Source organism: Parasteatoda tepidariorum, chromosome 2 (genome assembly GCF_043381705.1).
Source record: "Parasteatoda tepidariorum isolate YZ-2023 chromosome 2, CAS_Ptep_4.0, whole genome shotgun sequence".
Classification (NCBI taxonomy): domain Eukaryota; kingdom Metazoa; phylum Arthropoda; class Arachnida; order Araneae; family Theridiidae; genus Parasteatoda; species Parasteatoda tepidariorum.
In genome coordinates this window covers 2,358,181-2,375,237 of record NC_092205.1, presented here as the reverse complement: position 1 = coordinate 2,375,237, position 17,057 = coordinate 2,358,181, and the positions used below count along the sequence as shown (strand labels likewise).

The 17,057-nt window shown below is 31.8% G+C and overlaps 1 protein-coding gene across 1 annotated transcript in view; it reads left to right on the top strand.

Annotated features, from left to right (window-relative positions):
- Positions 1 to 15,862, top strand: part of LOC107453179 (metabotropic glutamate receptor 6-like) — a 76,730-nt gene extending 60,868 nt beyond the window's left edge. The window contains exons 5-7 of the mRNA XM_016069888.3: positions 7,501 to 8,034; positions 10,572 to 11,831; positions 14,583 to 15,862. Of these exons, the coding sequence (XP_015925374.2) occupies positions 7,501 to 8,034; positions 10,572 to 11,831; positions 14,583 to 14,761 (1,973 nt within the window). The 3' untranslated portion in view covers positions 14,762 to 15,862. The remainder of the gene's footprint in view (positions 1 to 7,500; positions 8,035 to 10,571; positions 11,832 to 14,582) is intronic.
- The last annotated feature ends 1,195 nt before the right edge of the window (positions 15,863 to 17,057 follow it).

Sequence of the window (17,057 nt, the reverse complement as noted above, 5' to 3'; positions counted from 1 at the left end):
ATATATATATATATATATCGCTTCGCATTTATTTAAGCAAGCTTTCTGTTCTACGGCTAACCACTTTTTTTTTAATAATTTGATGCTTCAACCTGCGTACTTTTTGACGTATTGTTTACTGAATTATTAAGTAAGAATGACGTACTCATTCTTATTTAGTAAAAATGGTTGGTAAAATAGTCATAAAAGAAATGAATTTGTTTACGTAAAATATTACGTAAATTTTCCGTTTTATAGGAAACCATTTTTTGCCATAGTTCGACGTTTCAACTTGCATAAATTTTGAAGTACTTTTGACATAAATAATATGTAAAAATAACGTACGTATTCTTACCTAGAAAACGGTTGGTAATATACAAAATGAATTTATTTATTTATAATGTTACGTGTCTTTTACTTTTTTTTTTGGATAACTAGTTTTTGCTATAATTCAGTTTTGCTTAGTAAAATTTAAATGTGAAATATACTTATTTTTGACTTAAAATAGATGGTTCTCGCTACCTGGGCTAAAGTTTAAATTTAAAAGCTCGACTTAAAGGTTCTTCATGTTCTTACTGAAATAAATTTGCGTCGTTGCGTAGATGTCAGTAATTTGCTTCTCAAACGTCAAGAAAATTAACATTTTTGAAGCCTATCATCACTGGGAACGAAAAATTTGTTGTCTACAACGAGGTGTTGGTCTCTACAAAATTGTTTAGATGATAAAACCTTTACTTCAAATAAGAAGGTCCAAAATCACCTGCCTCTACCTTTATGCCAGTAAAGAGCAACAATGTGCCTGGAATCATGGCCAAAGGTATTTGACCAGAATGGGTACGATTCAAGAAAATATTTATTTAAAACAAAAATATCGAGTTTAATTTTTATTAAAAAAATGAAATTACTTTCCGAACAGCTCAATATTAAGGGAGATCAATACGGACCACACTATATTCTTCTCATTATTGCATTACATACAAAAGAATCACCACTACAAAATACAAGCTTTTACTAAGTACTTAATATTTGTTTCCTTAACATTTTCCTTCAAATAGAGTCATAGATTTCCATATAGGTATGTAACATTGTTTAATTTTTTCAATGTGTTCTTCTATTTTCATAAAACTTAATATGTAACAAGGAGAATAATAATCATAAGAACGCTAATAAACTATTGAAGTAGATTCATTCAATGTGTTCCTGTATTTTCAATAATTCTTCTATTTTCAACAGATGTTCAATTCACTCAATACTTTCTATTTTCAATAAATTTAACATATAACAAGGGGAATAATAATCATAAGAGCGATAATAAAGTATTTAAGCATAGTCATTCAATGTTTATTTTCAATAATTCTTCTATTTTCAACAGATGTTCAATTCATTCAATGTTTTCTATTTTCAATAAACTTAACTTGTAACAAAGGGAATAATAATAAGAAGAACGATAATAAACTATTGAAGTATATTCAGTAAATGTGTTCTTCTATTCTCAATAATTCCCCTATTTTCAACAGATGTTCAATTCATTCAATGCTTTTTACTTTAAATAAACTTATCATGTGACATGGGAAATAATAATCGTAAGAACGATAGTAAACTATTGAAGTAGATTCCTTCGATAAGTAAGGATATGCTTTCCTTTAATTTATTTAAGCCACTGCAGTTATGTAACTGAAACAACTGTGATAGATATTGCTCTGCAAATTTATGCATTTCATATAAGTAACCATTAAAGATGATTTGTGGTAATAGTAAAGCTATATTGCAGAAAAAAGATATTTAATGTAGGTATAAGATTTAATGCATTGCCAAACCAGCTCAAGTATTTTGGGGATTATCGTAAAACATTATTTGGTTTGTCTAATGCTTTGCAATAATAGTTACCTAAAATTAGATAACAGTAGAAACAACTTAATTTGATATATTTTTTTATTGAATATAAGTCATTTATTATATTCCATAAATGAAGTAAAAGGAGTAACAATTCTTAATTGTTTTGAAATTAATAGAAGAGAAATAAAAATTAATTTACATGAGCTTAATTTTCATGAGTTTAACTTATATGTGCATGTTCATTTTTGCTTCAATACAAATGTAGCGTACTTTTTTCGTCTAAAAAAATTGTAATTCAGAAATTTATAGAGAGCCGTGATCATTAAAAAATATATTGAAATTAACGAATAAGAATCTAATTACTATTTATTAATTCTTTAAACGCGCAAATATACTGAATAAAATGCAATTACAATTATTAAAAAACAGTTAATAATCACAATTAATAGTTTCAAACACTAACAAAAAAAGTAATCAACAGCTATTTCATATTATTTGTCATATACATATTTATATTATGATGCGTAATGTTTTTTTAATACTAACAAAGAAGGACAGTAATTATAATAAATAAAAACTGCTTAAAAAAGAAAAAATGTAAATTTAGAAACAGAGACAGCCAAATAAACAAATACGTTCGATAAAAAAATGGATGCAACAGATTACAGTTTTTTTTTATACTTCAAAAGAAGACTTGGTTTTCAATTATGGAAAAGAAGATTACAAATTAATATTGCTCCATCTTTCTTAATTAAATACTAAAAATTTTCGAAAAGAAATAGTGCCATCAAGCTACTAAACTCATTAAAGAAAGATATTTTATAAGAAACGGAATCAAATTAAAACACATATCTCATTAAAAATGTCTTTCTTCTCTAATTCTGGTGAAAATGTAACAAACAAAAATATTCATAGAAATAATAAATTCATAGAAATAATAAATTCATATTAAAACAGAGATGTTTAATTAGTGTTTGCAACTGATCAAACATTGTTTTCTAAAGTTAGTAAACAGGAAACATACGTAAGTCTCAACGAAACATTAGCTGATTATAATGTTTTCCTCGAAATAATTATGATCTAATATAATCTTATTTTATATATATATATATATATATACAATGGTAGCCAAAAGTGTGGACACTTTTTGAAAGTTTCATGTCTTTCAACTTTGTGTGCTTGTAGAATATATTAATTTTTACTTAAATACAAACGTTTCTATATCAAATTTAAGGTAATTTAATGTAGAATTTAATAATAAATACAGTATTACAATATCTGTATTACAAAGAAAGTTATGCAATTAATAGTAAGATCTATCTTATCTTAGATTTGCATTTTTTTATAGTGATACTTACACAATCAATACTTAGTAGGATAACTCTTAATTTTTAAGACAGCTTCACAGCGTCTTTTCATCGAGTAAACGAGTGTTTGGAGTTCATCTTTCGTAATCACATGGTGCCAAGAATCAATTATAGCTTCACTTAATTGTCTTTTATTGGATGGACGTTTTTTTCGTTCAAGAATTTTCAAACGTCGCCACAAATTTTCAATTGGATTGAGATCAAGGCTGTTTCCTGGCCATGGTAATATATCTATGCCTTTATTTTGAAACCATGCTTTGCATACTTTTGCTGTGTGGCATGGAGCTGAATCCTGCTGAAAAATAAATGGTTCGTTGTTGGAGAAGAGATCCCTGATGGAAGGTATCAATTTTGGTTTCAGGGCAGTTTCGATGCATTTTTTGGCATTCAGGATGCCATCAATCACTTGAATTCGGCAACCACCATCTGCAGATGCAGATATACATGCCCAAATCATGACAGTTGTTGGATTTTTAGTAGTTGCTTCAATGCAATCAGGATGAAGCGCTTCACCTACTCTACGTCTTGCGTATTTTCTACCATCACTTCCAGAAAACGATATTTCACTCTCATCACTCCAGATTACTTGCTTCCATTGATTTTCTGACCATTAAATGTGCTCTTTTGCCGACTTAACTCGTTTTTAGCGTTGCTTTTGATTTAAAAAAGGTTTTTTCCTTGGAATTCTAGCTTGTAGTCCAAATCCTGATAAGCTTCTTCTTATTGTTCTTGAACTTACTGCAATACCAGCTGCATTCATTTCACATCTAATGGCATCTGATGACATTTTTCCATCTTGAAGACATAGCCATTTAATTTTTCTATCGGTAGTAGCACTTGTGCATTTTTTTCGGCCTGATTTGGCATCCTGAATGCCAAAAAATACATCGAAACTGTCCTGAAACCAAAATTGATACCTTCNAACATTATGTAGCCATTTGATTGCAGAAAACAAAATGTTAATAAATTTATAATGTTTTATCTAGAAAAATTAGTTCAGACTTACTTGCACTGATTATCACCTTCATCACACTTGTTTAGCAATAATAGAAATAAATGCTTAATATAAGTAAAGATAATAATTTTTATTCCACAGACTACATTTTCAACTAAGTACAATGTTGTCGAAAATTCAGAAATAATACAATTTAGAAACAGTCAAACCTTTAATCAATGAGTCAAACCTTTAATCAATCCTCTTGTATACTGTAAGACTACTTATTGATTGTTTTTGATGGGATGTTAAGTTTGAAACCAACAAAATATATTGAGTCATGATGGATTGCTTTTATGGGGCCATCAAACAGAACCATTTTCCCATTTCTAACATGGGATATGGTAGAATCAAAGAATATATATATATATATATATGTATGTATATAAATAATTTTAGATTTTATTGATAAGCTAGGGAAAGCGTTTTAAAATTATCATTGATTAATTGTCGTTAAAAAAAATTGTTTGAATTATAACTAAGCAATAGTTACCTCAAAGACATGGTAATTGGATTAGCCTATTGAAGTGCCGAAAAGAGAGTCTCCTGTTGCCTCAATGGCCTAAAAGTTTCAAACATTTTACCAAAAATGTTTAAAATTCAAGAAAAAATCAAGTTTGTTGATAGACCTACAGTAGCACTCAAAACTGTCTTTTAACAAAAATATTTGTACAAATTTTTTTAAATCACTCCATATCTCTTGCTACGTCAACGAGATCGTAGGTCTGTTGATATGGCCGAAGCTACCAACTCCGAGTTACAAGATTTTAAATTCTTCTTAATAATGGCAGTTGAAAACTTTTCCGCTTTACTACTAAGAGATTTCAGGGTCCATTCTTACTGCCTCCGATTCACACATGCGATCAATTCATGTATTCACGAGTAGTTTTCTTTTTTTAAACGCCGTTTCTAAATATTCACACTTACGTATAACATTCCTTACATAATCGTATGTAAGGAATGTGGCCTTTAAGAAACTTCGTTTTTTTTTCTACCCACCCTAAGAAGCAAGTAGAATATTTAATAAATAACATTCAATGCATAGAAGCTAGTTGCAAATGCTTCCAAAATATAATGATCCAATAGCACAGGTAAAGAATGTATAAAAACTATCATGGTGAAAAAATTTGTAAAAGTACCATATTGTATGGCAAAGGCATTTCTGGTAACAAAACAAATTATGGTAATAAAATTCAAAATAAATGTTATTTGATCTCTTAATATGGCAAGTTTTCCGTCCATATTTTAACGGATTGCAAGAAATTCAGAATTTCAAATTTATAGTTTTTATTACCTCACAGTTATTAAAAACTGAATACATGGTTCTTATTTGAATCTTTAAGGTATCATGATGACATTACCAAATTTTATGACAATTACCAAATTTTATCGCACATGATAAAACCATATTTTTTGTTAATTTCACCAAAATAATTTCCAAAGAGCTTCGATTAAAATATCCAAACTCTTTAGTGTTCCCTTATAACCAGAAACACGATAAATTATACCATATTTTGGTTGCTTTAATTATGTGTTTTTTTTAGTGATTAGCCTCTTTGTGAGAAACAAAGAGCACACGAGATCAGCAAGGAGCCAAAATTTTGTTATTACTTATGTTTGAGATGAAATCTGCAATCGCCAAACTCTTTCATCTAAACTGCTAACGAACATACAGGATCACTTATGAATACAATTTTTAGCAGAAGAATTTGTGCCTAACTGTTAAATGATGGCAATGCTATCACTATAAACAACACAACTAATAAAACTATCTCAAATCACGATTATAGTTCGAGCTTCTCAGCACTTAAACATAAAGGAAAATTATCTAAAATTATTAGAGCACCACAAAAATTTCAAATAATATAAGAATAAAACATTTTTTAATTAGAAAATGAAGTAAGAAATTTCATGCACTGCTGAATATCAATAAAAATTTCGACGTATCACAAGAGTCTCCCAACCAAATTTGCACTAAATTTGATTAAAAATTTGGGGTAATTAATTCGTGATTATTATTAGCATTTTCTAATCTTAATTTTAACTAGTTCAGTTACCATGAATTTTCATATCCATGGTAATCAGAACTCTGTTAAGTCTTGCTTAACCCTCATAAGTATTCCTATTTATATATTGAGGTGTACAAATTTGTTTGTTGAACTGTGATTTTGAAAACGGTGAGAAAACATATAAAAGTATATGTTTTTTCAAAATATTAGGTAAAGAAATCAAGAATAAAGTTTTTAATTTTTGAAAATAGGAACAATAAACTCACATATACTAAAAAAACCTGAGCAGTCACTGTTTCACGAAGTAATGTACCGAAAATTCCAGTTCACCAAATTGATTTTCGTTTTATATGTGAGCTAGACAGTCTTACACTGTCTGTATGTACACTACTGGTACACTACTTACGAATTTCATCATTCTGTACTGCTTCTAGCTAGACTCATTCAAGAGCTGTGACTAAATTTTGTAGATTGAAGATGTAAAATAATTCATGATGAAAGGCTTAAAAGTGTTGATGATGTAAAGTTTAAGTGAAAGAAGTTGATATTTTCATTTTTAAATGTCCATACTTTTCAAAAAGCTGTTTTGATAAACAATAAAATATATATATATATAATTAATATACATAGAGATTCAAAGAAAAAGAGAAATCTTAAATTTTAGGAACAAACGAATTATTAAAAATAAAAAATAAAAATTGAAAATTAACTGGAGGGTGTAACATAAAGGCCAAGCCCAACGGGACACATCCGTCCATCCAGAAATCGAAAATGAGAATGTCGTGTACATATTAAAATATTTATAGCCAAGGTAACTTAAGGAATCCATGTATTCGCTATAAATTGATTTAATCTATTGCCAAGATTCTTTTTCTTAGCCTTACGCTTTAAAATGTATTGACGGAAAAAAAGTGAGAGAAATACTAACGAATTCATTCACAACATTAGCAACCATAAAACTGTTTTTAAATTCCATGCTAAAGATGAATTGGAAATTGATTTTATTCTGCTTTCAATTTAAGATTGTGGCATCGAAAGATTACAGATTATATTAATAATTTTTATTCATTGTAAAAGGATTAAATAAGAGAATAATTATAAGACAAAAATTTGGTTTTTAAATGTTAGTAAATATGTTGTGAATATTTTAGTATAACAAGAGCATAATTGTATGACTGAGTATCCTTCTTCTTAACATCTTCATTTCTCCTCAGGAAACTAAACATCACCCATACCATTATCACCCTACATGTACAAAATAATATTAGTTTTATTTCTTTTGTAATCTGTTCTTTACCACGATTCTTATTTGCAGGTGTAATTATCTTTGGATCAGATCAGGAGGTTGCTGGTGTCATGAGAGCTATTGGACGCAACAATTGTACTGGTCAGTTTTCATGGATTGGAAGCGATGGGTGGAGTGCACGTGCATTGGTATTTGATGGGAACGAACGCGAAGTCGAAGGCACCATTTCTGTCCAGCCACGAGCGCATCCAGTAGTTGGATTTGATGAATACTTTCAACGACTTACTGTGAGTAACAATGAAAGAAATCCGTGGTTTACTGAATTCTGGGAGCATTTCTTCAATTGTAAGTGGCCAGGGAGTGTAATAACACCCTACAACATATTCACGAGTGTGTGCACAGGTAACGAAACTATTACCCAAGGCAATGGATACGAAGCTGAAAGGCAACTGCAGTTTGTTAGTGACTCAGTTATGGCTTTTGCATATGCCCTGAAAACTATGCATGCTGACTTGTGTGGTGGAATTCCAGGTTTGTGTGCAAAAATGGATCCCATTGATGGAGTTTTACTTCGCAATTTTCTGAAAAATGTATCGTTTCGAGGTAAAGTATTCATAATTCTCACAGTGTTGTGATATAACAATATTTAGGTCAATTAAAACACATTGAGTAAGTCAACAATTATTTTTGTTCGACCGATTTTGAATAGGTTCTATAATTATACAGAGTGTCCCGTAAATGTTGCGACTAACTTCTAGGGAAAGTAGGGCACATCATAAGGATTAAGTATTACCTAAGATATCATGATCGAAAATGTCCTCTTACGATGCTAGGGAAGCTTTCCTATTATGGATATGTTCGTGTGCCTTTAAACTTGCACTTTTGTTTTTCTAAAATATTTTAATTTCCTGTTAATTTTATGTGATTGTTATTATTTTCTTTTACAGCCGTCGCTGAACAGCCGGCCCGATTTTTGGTATTTTACAACTACTAATGTTCAATTCCATAGCCTTGTAATTTTGAACCCAATTCATAAGACAAGAGAACTTCTGGATCAAGTAATTCGGTAAAACTTGCCTTCGTGGAGGAATTTTTGATGTAACTGACCCACATTCACGTTTGCAGAGAGAAAAACCACGAAAACCTCCCATGGTTAACCTGATGACAAGGAGACTTCAACCCATGATCCGCGGAACACTGAGGGTATTTTAAGTGAGCACTGAGGTCAGGTTTGAAATTCGTATCGACTAGCCATCGTTAGGATTCGAACCTGGTTCACCTGATTGGAAGGCGAACTCTCTATCCCCTGAGCCATCACAGCTCTTAAGTTATTATTAGTTATTGTCAAGAATAGTCCCAGAGAATGGGTCGAGAATAGGCTTCTGTTTTATCGTAACTCAATGATTAGGTGAGCTTGTCCAGTTAGTCACTAAATCAGTGAATTAGGATAAAATACCTATTACTGTACTTATTTGAAAGCAGTTTTTGAAAATAATTTATAGAAAACAAAAAATTAAGATAATTTAGATAAATAAAAGTTCCTGATGTTCAAAGACACACAATGTGACAGTTCATAATAGGAAAGCGCCCTTAGCTGCATACGACAACAATTCCGATAATGATTTCCCAGATAATTCTTGATCCTAATGATGTGACCTATTTCCCCTAGAAGTTTGTTGTAACATTTACGGGACACCCTATATAGTGGCTCTTCAGAACTTGAGTTAATGAAGGGTCTGAGTGAAAGGTTAGTGAATGTGAAGGGTTTGTTAGAAAATGATGTCAATAAGTCGCTTAGAAAATATCTATTGATCAGCTTGGTTAAATAAAAAAAAGGCTCCAGCCGCAAAACACCGTTTCGAAAAAGGGATAGATGGCATGTAAAGCAATGGTTGCGCTTTTCTCTAAACATTTATTGAGCTTCAGAGCAAGCTTCTGTACTTTTGTTAATCAATCCTGAAATTATAATTTTTAAGAAGGCCTCAAGCTTAGGAAGATCGTTGTAGTTGTAGTTCATTTACGTCGCACTAGAGATGCACAATGGGCTATTGGCGTCGGTCTGTGAAACATCCCTGAGGATGATCCGAAGACATGCCATCACAATTTTGATCCTCTGCAGAGGGGATGACACCCCTACTTCGGTAGCCCGACGACCTGCACGTGAAGTCGAGCTAGTCGAAGTCAGTTTAAGGAGGACCAATACCGCACACCCTCGGTCCCTATGCAAACTGATCCAAGTGGTCACCCACTCGCACACTGACCGCAGCCAGTGATGCTTGACTTCGGTGATCTGCTGGGAACCGTGTCTGTGCTGGGATCAGTCCACTGCGGGATCAAACTTAGGAAGAAGAACATGCTTGGGAGGTTCATGTAAGGATGGAGGGATAGCTAGGGAATCGTTGATACATATCAAATCGGCCAAACAACGGATCACGTTAAAATGCCTTTCTTTCCGCGAAATGCCGTGACGACGAATTTCTTAACATATCTTTTCATCTGCAAATTCTTTATACCAACCACATAAACGGTACTTTTTGGAATGCTTAAAGTCTGTGTTGTTAAAAAAATTACAAATGACAGTCTGAATCAAGAGTTTAGTCACACGCTCTACTGTTACTTCGGTGATGGCTTTCTCGCTCGGACTTCATCTCTAACTTCGACAAGGTCTTAGAAAATGCATTGAGTCATCGTAAGACACAGAGCTCTGATAAAATTTATCATCCATAAATGTTATATTTATCAAGGGAAAGTTTTCATTATAAACTTTCCAAGTTTCTCAGCAAAATTATTTTGTTTAATCGAGCACTACATTAATGGTAACGAGGGAGACGTGAAAGAGCTTCACAAAAATCATTATCTTTACTTTTAAGTCGCCCTAAAACTACCAAGGAACCGCACTTGAGTAAGATGATTCTTGCTCAGTCGATTACGAACCATGCAGTGACGTATTTCTGCTGCAAAATGCGATCACCGACATTAATTTTTGGGAAAATCCTACATGCTGTCGCATATAACATATTTGGGAAGGAAATCTCAAATAAAACTACATTTGTTTAGATAATCTTGTGTTAGTTACCTTTAAGAAAAGCTTGTAATAGTTTAAATGCATCTATAATATTGAATTTTGTTGATGCTTTTAGGACTCAGCGGAGATGAATTTCATTTCTCTGAAAATGGAGATGGACCAGCACGTTATAACATAATTCATTTCAAGCAAATATCACCCGGGAATTACAAATGGGTAAGAGTAGGAGAGTACTCTGATGGTGAACTAAGATTGAATCTTTCAAGCATTCGATTCAGGAGAGAAGAGCCCATCATGCCAATATCTGTCTGCAGTCTCCCTTGTGGAATAGGTCAAGCAAAGAAATACGTCGAAGGTGGAAAGTGCTGCTGGCATTGCTTCAATTGTACAAAGTACCAGATTCTCAAACAGGAAACAAACTGTGAGGACTGCCCAGAAGGTGAGCTGCCAAATTCGGCTCACACACTCTGTGTGAGTATACCACCGCAGTATATGCGACTGGACAGTTACTGGGCCATCGGCATAATGTCCTTTTCTTCAATTGGCATTATTCTGACCTCATTTGTGGTCATTGTATTCATAAAACACAACGACACACCAGTCGTTAAAGCTTCTGGGAAAGAGTTGAGTTATGTGTTACTCACGGGAATATTTCTTTGCTATGCTATAACATTTTTATTGGTGCAAAAACCATCGGACTATAAATGCGGTGCGCAGAAAATGGGAATAGGTTTATGCTTCACGATCGTTTATAGTGCTATTCTCACAAAAACAAACAGAATTAACCGGATTTTTAGATCTGGTGCGAAAAGTACGAAGAGACCAAGTTTCATTAGCCCGAAATCACAACTTGTTATTTGTAGCCTTCTAGTGTCCGTGCAGGTTATTTTATCTACTATTTGGATGGGTTTTAGCCCACCGAAAGCAATTAAATATCACCCCACTCAAGATGAGAGTCATCTAGTGTGTGCAGCTTCTATAGATGCCACATACATGATTGCGTTCGTATATCCGATGATTCTTATCATTATTTGTACAATATATGCTATCCTCACAAGAAAAATACCTGAAGCATTCAATGAATCCAAGTTCATTGGATTCACGATGTATACCACTTGCATAGTGTGGTTAGCATTTATTCCTTTGTACTTTACAACCACTGGTCATGACGAGATTAACGTGTTCACCATGTCAGTGACTGTCAGTTTGAGTGCCACAGTGACTTTATTTTGTCTTTTTACACCTAAGCTTTATATAATATTGCTGCATCCAGAGAAAAATGTGAGGCAATCATTGATGAATCCAAGCAAGCACTCTGGAAGTGATAGTAATAAAGTAGTTTCGAATAAAGTGGAACGCACAACCATATCCGAAGGTAATTTTAAGATATTCTTATTTAAAAGTTTCAAACACTTCAGTTATTCGAAGTGATTACAATCAAAGTTTCACTTTTAAACGCGCTGCAAAATAACAAATCAAATTGACCTGATGTTTTAACTTAGAATACTCGAAGCATTAGTAATTTGTTTTGAGGGAAGAGAAAAAAAATAGTTCAATGATGGACTGATAGATGGCGCTGCACTTGTCCTAAAACTGGGTAACTCCAAAATAAACTTATTTTAAGACGCTGAAGAAACACGTGACGAGCGATGCATATTACACTTGTTATTAAAATGTGGGAAAGAAGCAGTTTCTGTTATCTGAGTCTAAGAAAATAGTCATGACTAAATCAGAAGAATCAGGTTTCGTTTGTGTTGTCGTTTAACAAGAACGGTGTCTGTGCAATTCCGAACAGAGATGCATTTCGAATGTGATGGTGCGTTTGCCACGCATTTCAATTAACATTTTAAAACTAACATATATTTTAAAGCGATCATATTTCAGCCTATAGTTACATCTAAAGTGCCATCAATCAGTCAAATCTTGAAACATTTTTTCTACCACATAATAGATTTCTACTGTTTCATGTATATCAGGCCAAAATATCAGAACAAATATCATGTCATTCTAAATAGTGGTTAAAATATGTCATTCTAAATAGTGGTTTTTGAAAAGGAAACTTGAACTATAATTTTCCTAAATAATCATATTGACTCAAGTTAGTGTTTTAAAGAGAAACGCAAAGTGATATCTTATGAGGAAAAATATTTATCGTTAAGTTTTGGTTCTTTCTTTCGTAATAAACTTGTGTAATCATGTAATTTCACTGCATTCAAGCATTTCAAATTTTTACCTATCTTTCCTAAAACATCTTATTTTGTTAGTTATTTAAAATTAAGTTGAATACTTAAAAATAAGACATCTTAATAGGAAAAGGATATATTTTTCTTTAAAGGAACCAATTAAATCAAGAAAGCATGCTGCTGTTGTTACTTACGGCATTATTTGCGCTCCATTGAAAGTAAATTTGGCCACTTACCAAACAAACAAAAAGATGTTAGAAATAAAACAAAATTACGAAGGGAAATGACAGAACATTTTTAAAAATAATAATTTAAAATAAAATAAGACTTGAAACTTTTAATTATAATTTTAAGGCGGAAGGATAAAAAAAAATTGAAACAATATATAAAGTCTGCTTAAAATGAAAAACAAAGTGAATAAAGCAAAAATCAAGTTCAGATATGGACATATTATGGTTTAGGTTCTCTAAACAAGAACCTTTTTCAGTATCTAATGACCAAAAGCACCATTTTGGTGTTTAGACACTCAGGAAGGTTCATGTTTAGAGAACCGAAACAGAAGTATGTCCATTTTTGAGCTTGATTTGTGTTTAAATCACATTTTTTTCCTTCTAGTCTACGTAGAAAAAAGTATTACCTCTCTTATTCGATGTAATCTGTTTGATTAGAATATAACGTTCCTCACCTTTCAATGCATTACCGTTTTGCATTCCGTTTGAGACAGTGTTATGACTCAAATTTATACAGACCTTGGCGAACAAAGAGCACGTATCCTTTGAATATCCTTTCTCAGAGTATCCTTTGGCCAAGATATAGACCTTTAAAAGGAAAGTTACTATCATATTTATTTTAAATTTTCATCAGATTGATTATGGCTTACTTTGAATCACGTTACTATTTTGCTATTCGTTTTGATTTTTCTATTCGTTTTAATTTGGTTATTTAATTTTCCAAAATGTGGCAAAAAAAAGAAGTTTAGCTGGTTCCAAAAATATATAATAGTTCTAATGAGTAACAATCTGCTTCAAGAAAATGTACCCCCCTCCTTAAGTTTCAACATCTTATTTAAATACATACTAATGACAAAAAGTAAATAACATACTTTATAACTTTTATTTTTATATTAGTTTCAATGCGTAAAAAACGTGACATTGCTTACCTTTTATTAATTAATAATAATCAAAATAGTCGAGAAAGGCATGTGTCTGATTCTCGTTTTTTTCTCCTTCACCTCTACAAGTAATTAAAAAGTATGGAAAGTGAGTTCATACATACAAAGTGTTAACTTTCAATTATAGGAAAGAGATTTTCAAAATATAAAAATAAATTATGCGAGAATAACTTAGGATTGCATAGTTTTTTTTCCAATAATTTGCTTGCATTTGAATTTTTTTTCTTCAGCAATTGAAACTAACTCTACTACTATAGATTTGCCTGAACTCCCTTTTTTGCCATACTTTAAATTTTTAATGTGTTATGGAAGAAAAACAGTATTTGCGATGAAAATTATCCCTCGTGATACAGCATCCTCTTAAAGTTGAGTGCTATTGCCTGGCATTCATTATGTAATGATTTTCTTAGCGTACACAAATCAGGTATATTGTTATAACAAAAACTTTCGATAATTAATAATAACCGAATGAAATCGAGAAAGCTAACTTTTTGTTTATTAAATAAAGAAAATTCAATATTTTTTGATCGTCAACTTAGTAACAGTTATTTTCTTCTTTAATTATTTCTAAAGAAACAAATGCACGAGTTAATTATGGTGTCAAGATTCAACCCCTGAAATGGGACAAACCAACAAGATTTTTCCATCTCTCTGCCTGATATAAAACAATTTAACGTTTTCTTTACCATTTGTTCTCCGTCTTCCTCTGAAATATTAGCAATGAATGAAAATTATGTATGTGAAATTGATGAATTAATCAAGTTTTTTTCAGGTTCCTTGGATGCCAATGACTTAAACAGCAAGCTCAGCAACGACTCCACGCCACTTAAGAAATTCATAAATAGTGGAACACAAACATCAAATGAAAATATAATTACATGCATGCCTAGGTGCATTAGTTGTACTATAATAAGCAATATCAAGAAAGACGTTTCTACTGCAATTCTTTAATTGTTTCATTGATCAATACCCCTCTCAAGAATTCAAAACATTGAAAACCGAAGCTAGTAACTTAACTTGCTAAAACCAACGTCATTCGTAAAGATTTAAAAGCAACAATCAATCGTTGCAAATGCCAGAGAATGCTCAATTCCCTCCGCATTTAATTTCTTTTTACCTCGAAACAAATAATGTATGCAAACAATTTTCCCCAAGTTAAAAATAATAAATGAATGAATTCCTCTAAGCTTCTAGCCCTAAAGATCCTATTCATGACAAAAGCAGCAATGCGGGTGTTCGTCAAATTTCCGGATAACATGAGCTTTATATAAGTTGTTACCTACGTTCATTCAAAACTTCCCAGAGGGTCTCAGCACTGATCCTCTTACTAGTCCAACGTAACGCACATGAACTGCGCAGTGGTGGTAAATTAGAACGATGTCACTACACTCAGGCTACTAAGTTGTGCAGTAGGGAGCATTGCAAAAGATGCCATAACGTTTGGACTGTTAAAAGATCAAATTTCTTGTTTATGGTAATCCGTGTTGAATTCTTCTCTCTTCTAGGAGGTATTGGTTCGACACAAAACAAACGATCACCATTGGATTCATAGCTTTTTCGCTTTATACCGTTGTATTGCTGTTTTTTTTAAATTTCAATCCAAGAGACTTGGAAAAAACTCCTGATCAAGTGTTGGGACAAACTAATCCTTAATGAAAAGAAGAATAACCATGAAAATCTCTTTCTGTTTGTCAGAAGGATTAAACTCAAGAAGTATCTAACATTTGATATATTTCATATTAGAAGCGGACGTTACAAGCAGTGTGTAGTATATAAATACACCAGCCATCATCGGGATTCGAACCTGAGTGACCCATTTCGAGTAGGCTTTCTTTAAATGCAAACAAAATCTTAAACTTTATCTTGAACGCAAGAGATGTGCGCAAATATAGAACTGCTTTCATCTCTCAATGTAATCTAAAGCTCGAATCATCGATTTGAATTTTCTTCTTTTATAATCTTTAAACTGCGTTCTTCTCGCATTCAACTGGATTTCTGGGAATCAGTTCACATTATTAAAAATTGATAATAAAGTAATAATGATTTTTTTCAGTGTCTTTTGTTTTTTCCAAATGTATGAACATTTTATTTTTTTCCCCTTTTTAAACTTTTATTTCCATGAGATTGCATCTGCGTCACTCCGCGCGTCCATCTGTTGTCTACAACTAGGTGTTCTGAGATTGTAACTTTTATTCAAAGATCAATTTTTCTGACACCCTAAATTACTTTTTCACAAATTGATTCTGTGTTATTTTTGTAATTCTTATCATTCTTTTTCTCGGCAATGATTATATCAGTAGCTACAGTACTGAAACATGTTTTTTTTTCTCTCTATTTATGATTAGATAACGTTGCAATCTACTTTATTACACTGCTATAAAAATATATTCTTTGTTTTGTGATGGAAAGTATGTTGATTAAATAAAATTTCGTAACAATTAAATTGTTATGTATTAAAAAAACATTACCAAAGCTGTGACAAGAATAATCAATAGAAAAAGTTGAAATTCATAAACAAACCAGAGTGGAACAAACTGACTGTCATGGAAATGATAACTTGTTATTTGTTTCTTTGATGGGTATAGGTTGCAGTCCGAGGCGAGAAATTCTCACACTTAAATAGTTTCTTTGCTCTCGCCAAATGTGGTAATCAAGTTCTCGAAATGAGAATGAAGAAGAATGACGTCATTGAGAAATAATCAGATTATTCACAAAGTCAATCGAAATGCCAGCAGTGCAAGGATCACTTTCACCAAAAAATTTATGACTCTCAGGCTTCGGTTTTCAGATGTAAAAAAGAAAACAATATTTTAATCATTTTGAAACTTTGTTATTTAAGCAATCTACAATTTTTCACTTAGATTTATATCTAAGGAAGTATTTAAATCTCTTACGAGATTAAAATTATAATAATTGTTATCGGTGATAAGGTATGTTGTATAAACTACATTGAAATCTTCACAATTTCAGATTAAAGTATTTTCTTACTGAGTTGATATGGTTATGTTTTGGCTATATATGCTATTTTTTTACTTATGTTATATTGTAACATTTATATTTATGTTATGTTACATACTTTCATATTCTGTTCTGCTCGTTATATTTTAGTGTGATAGATACAAAGCGCTGTTTTTGTTGTTTTATTTTAAAAGGACTTTATTATCGCCCTTCAAACTTACTCAGGTCACTGAAGTAATCTATACCAATATTTCTGGGTTAATCTAGAAAGCCGATTTTATCAACACTT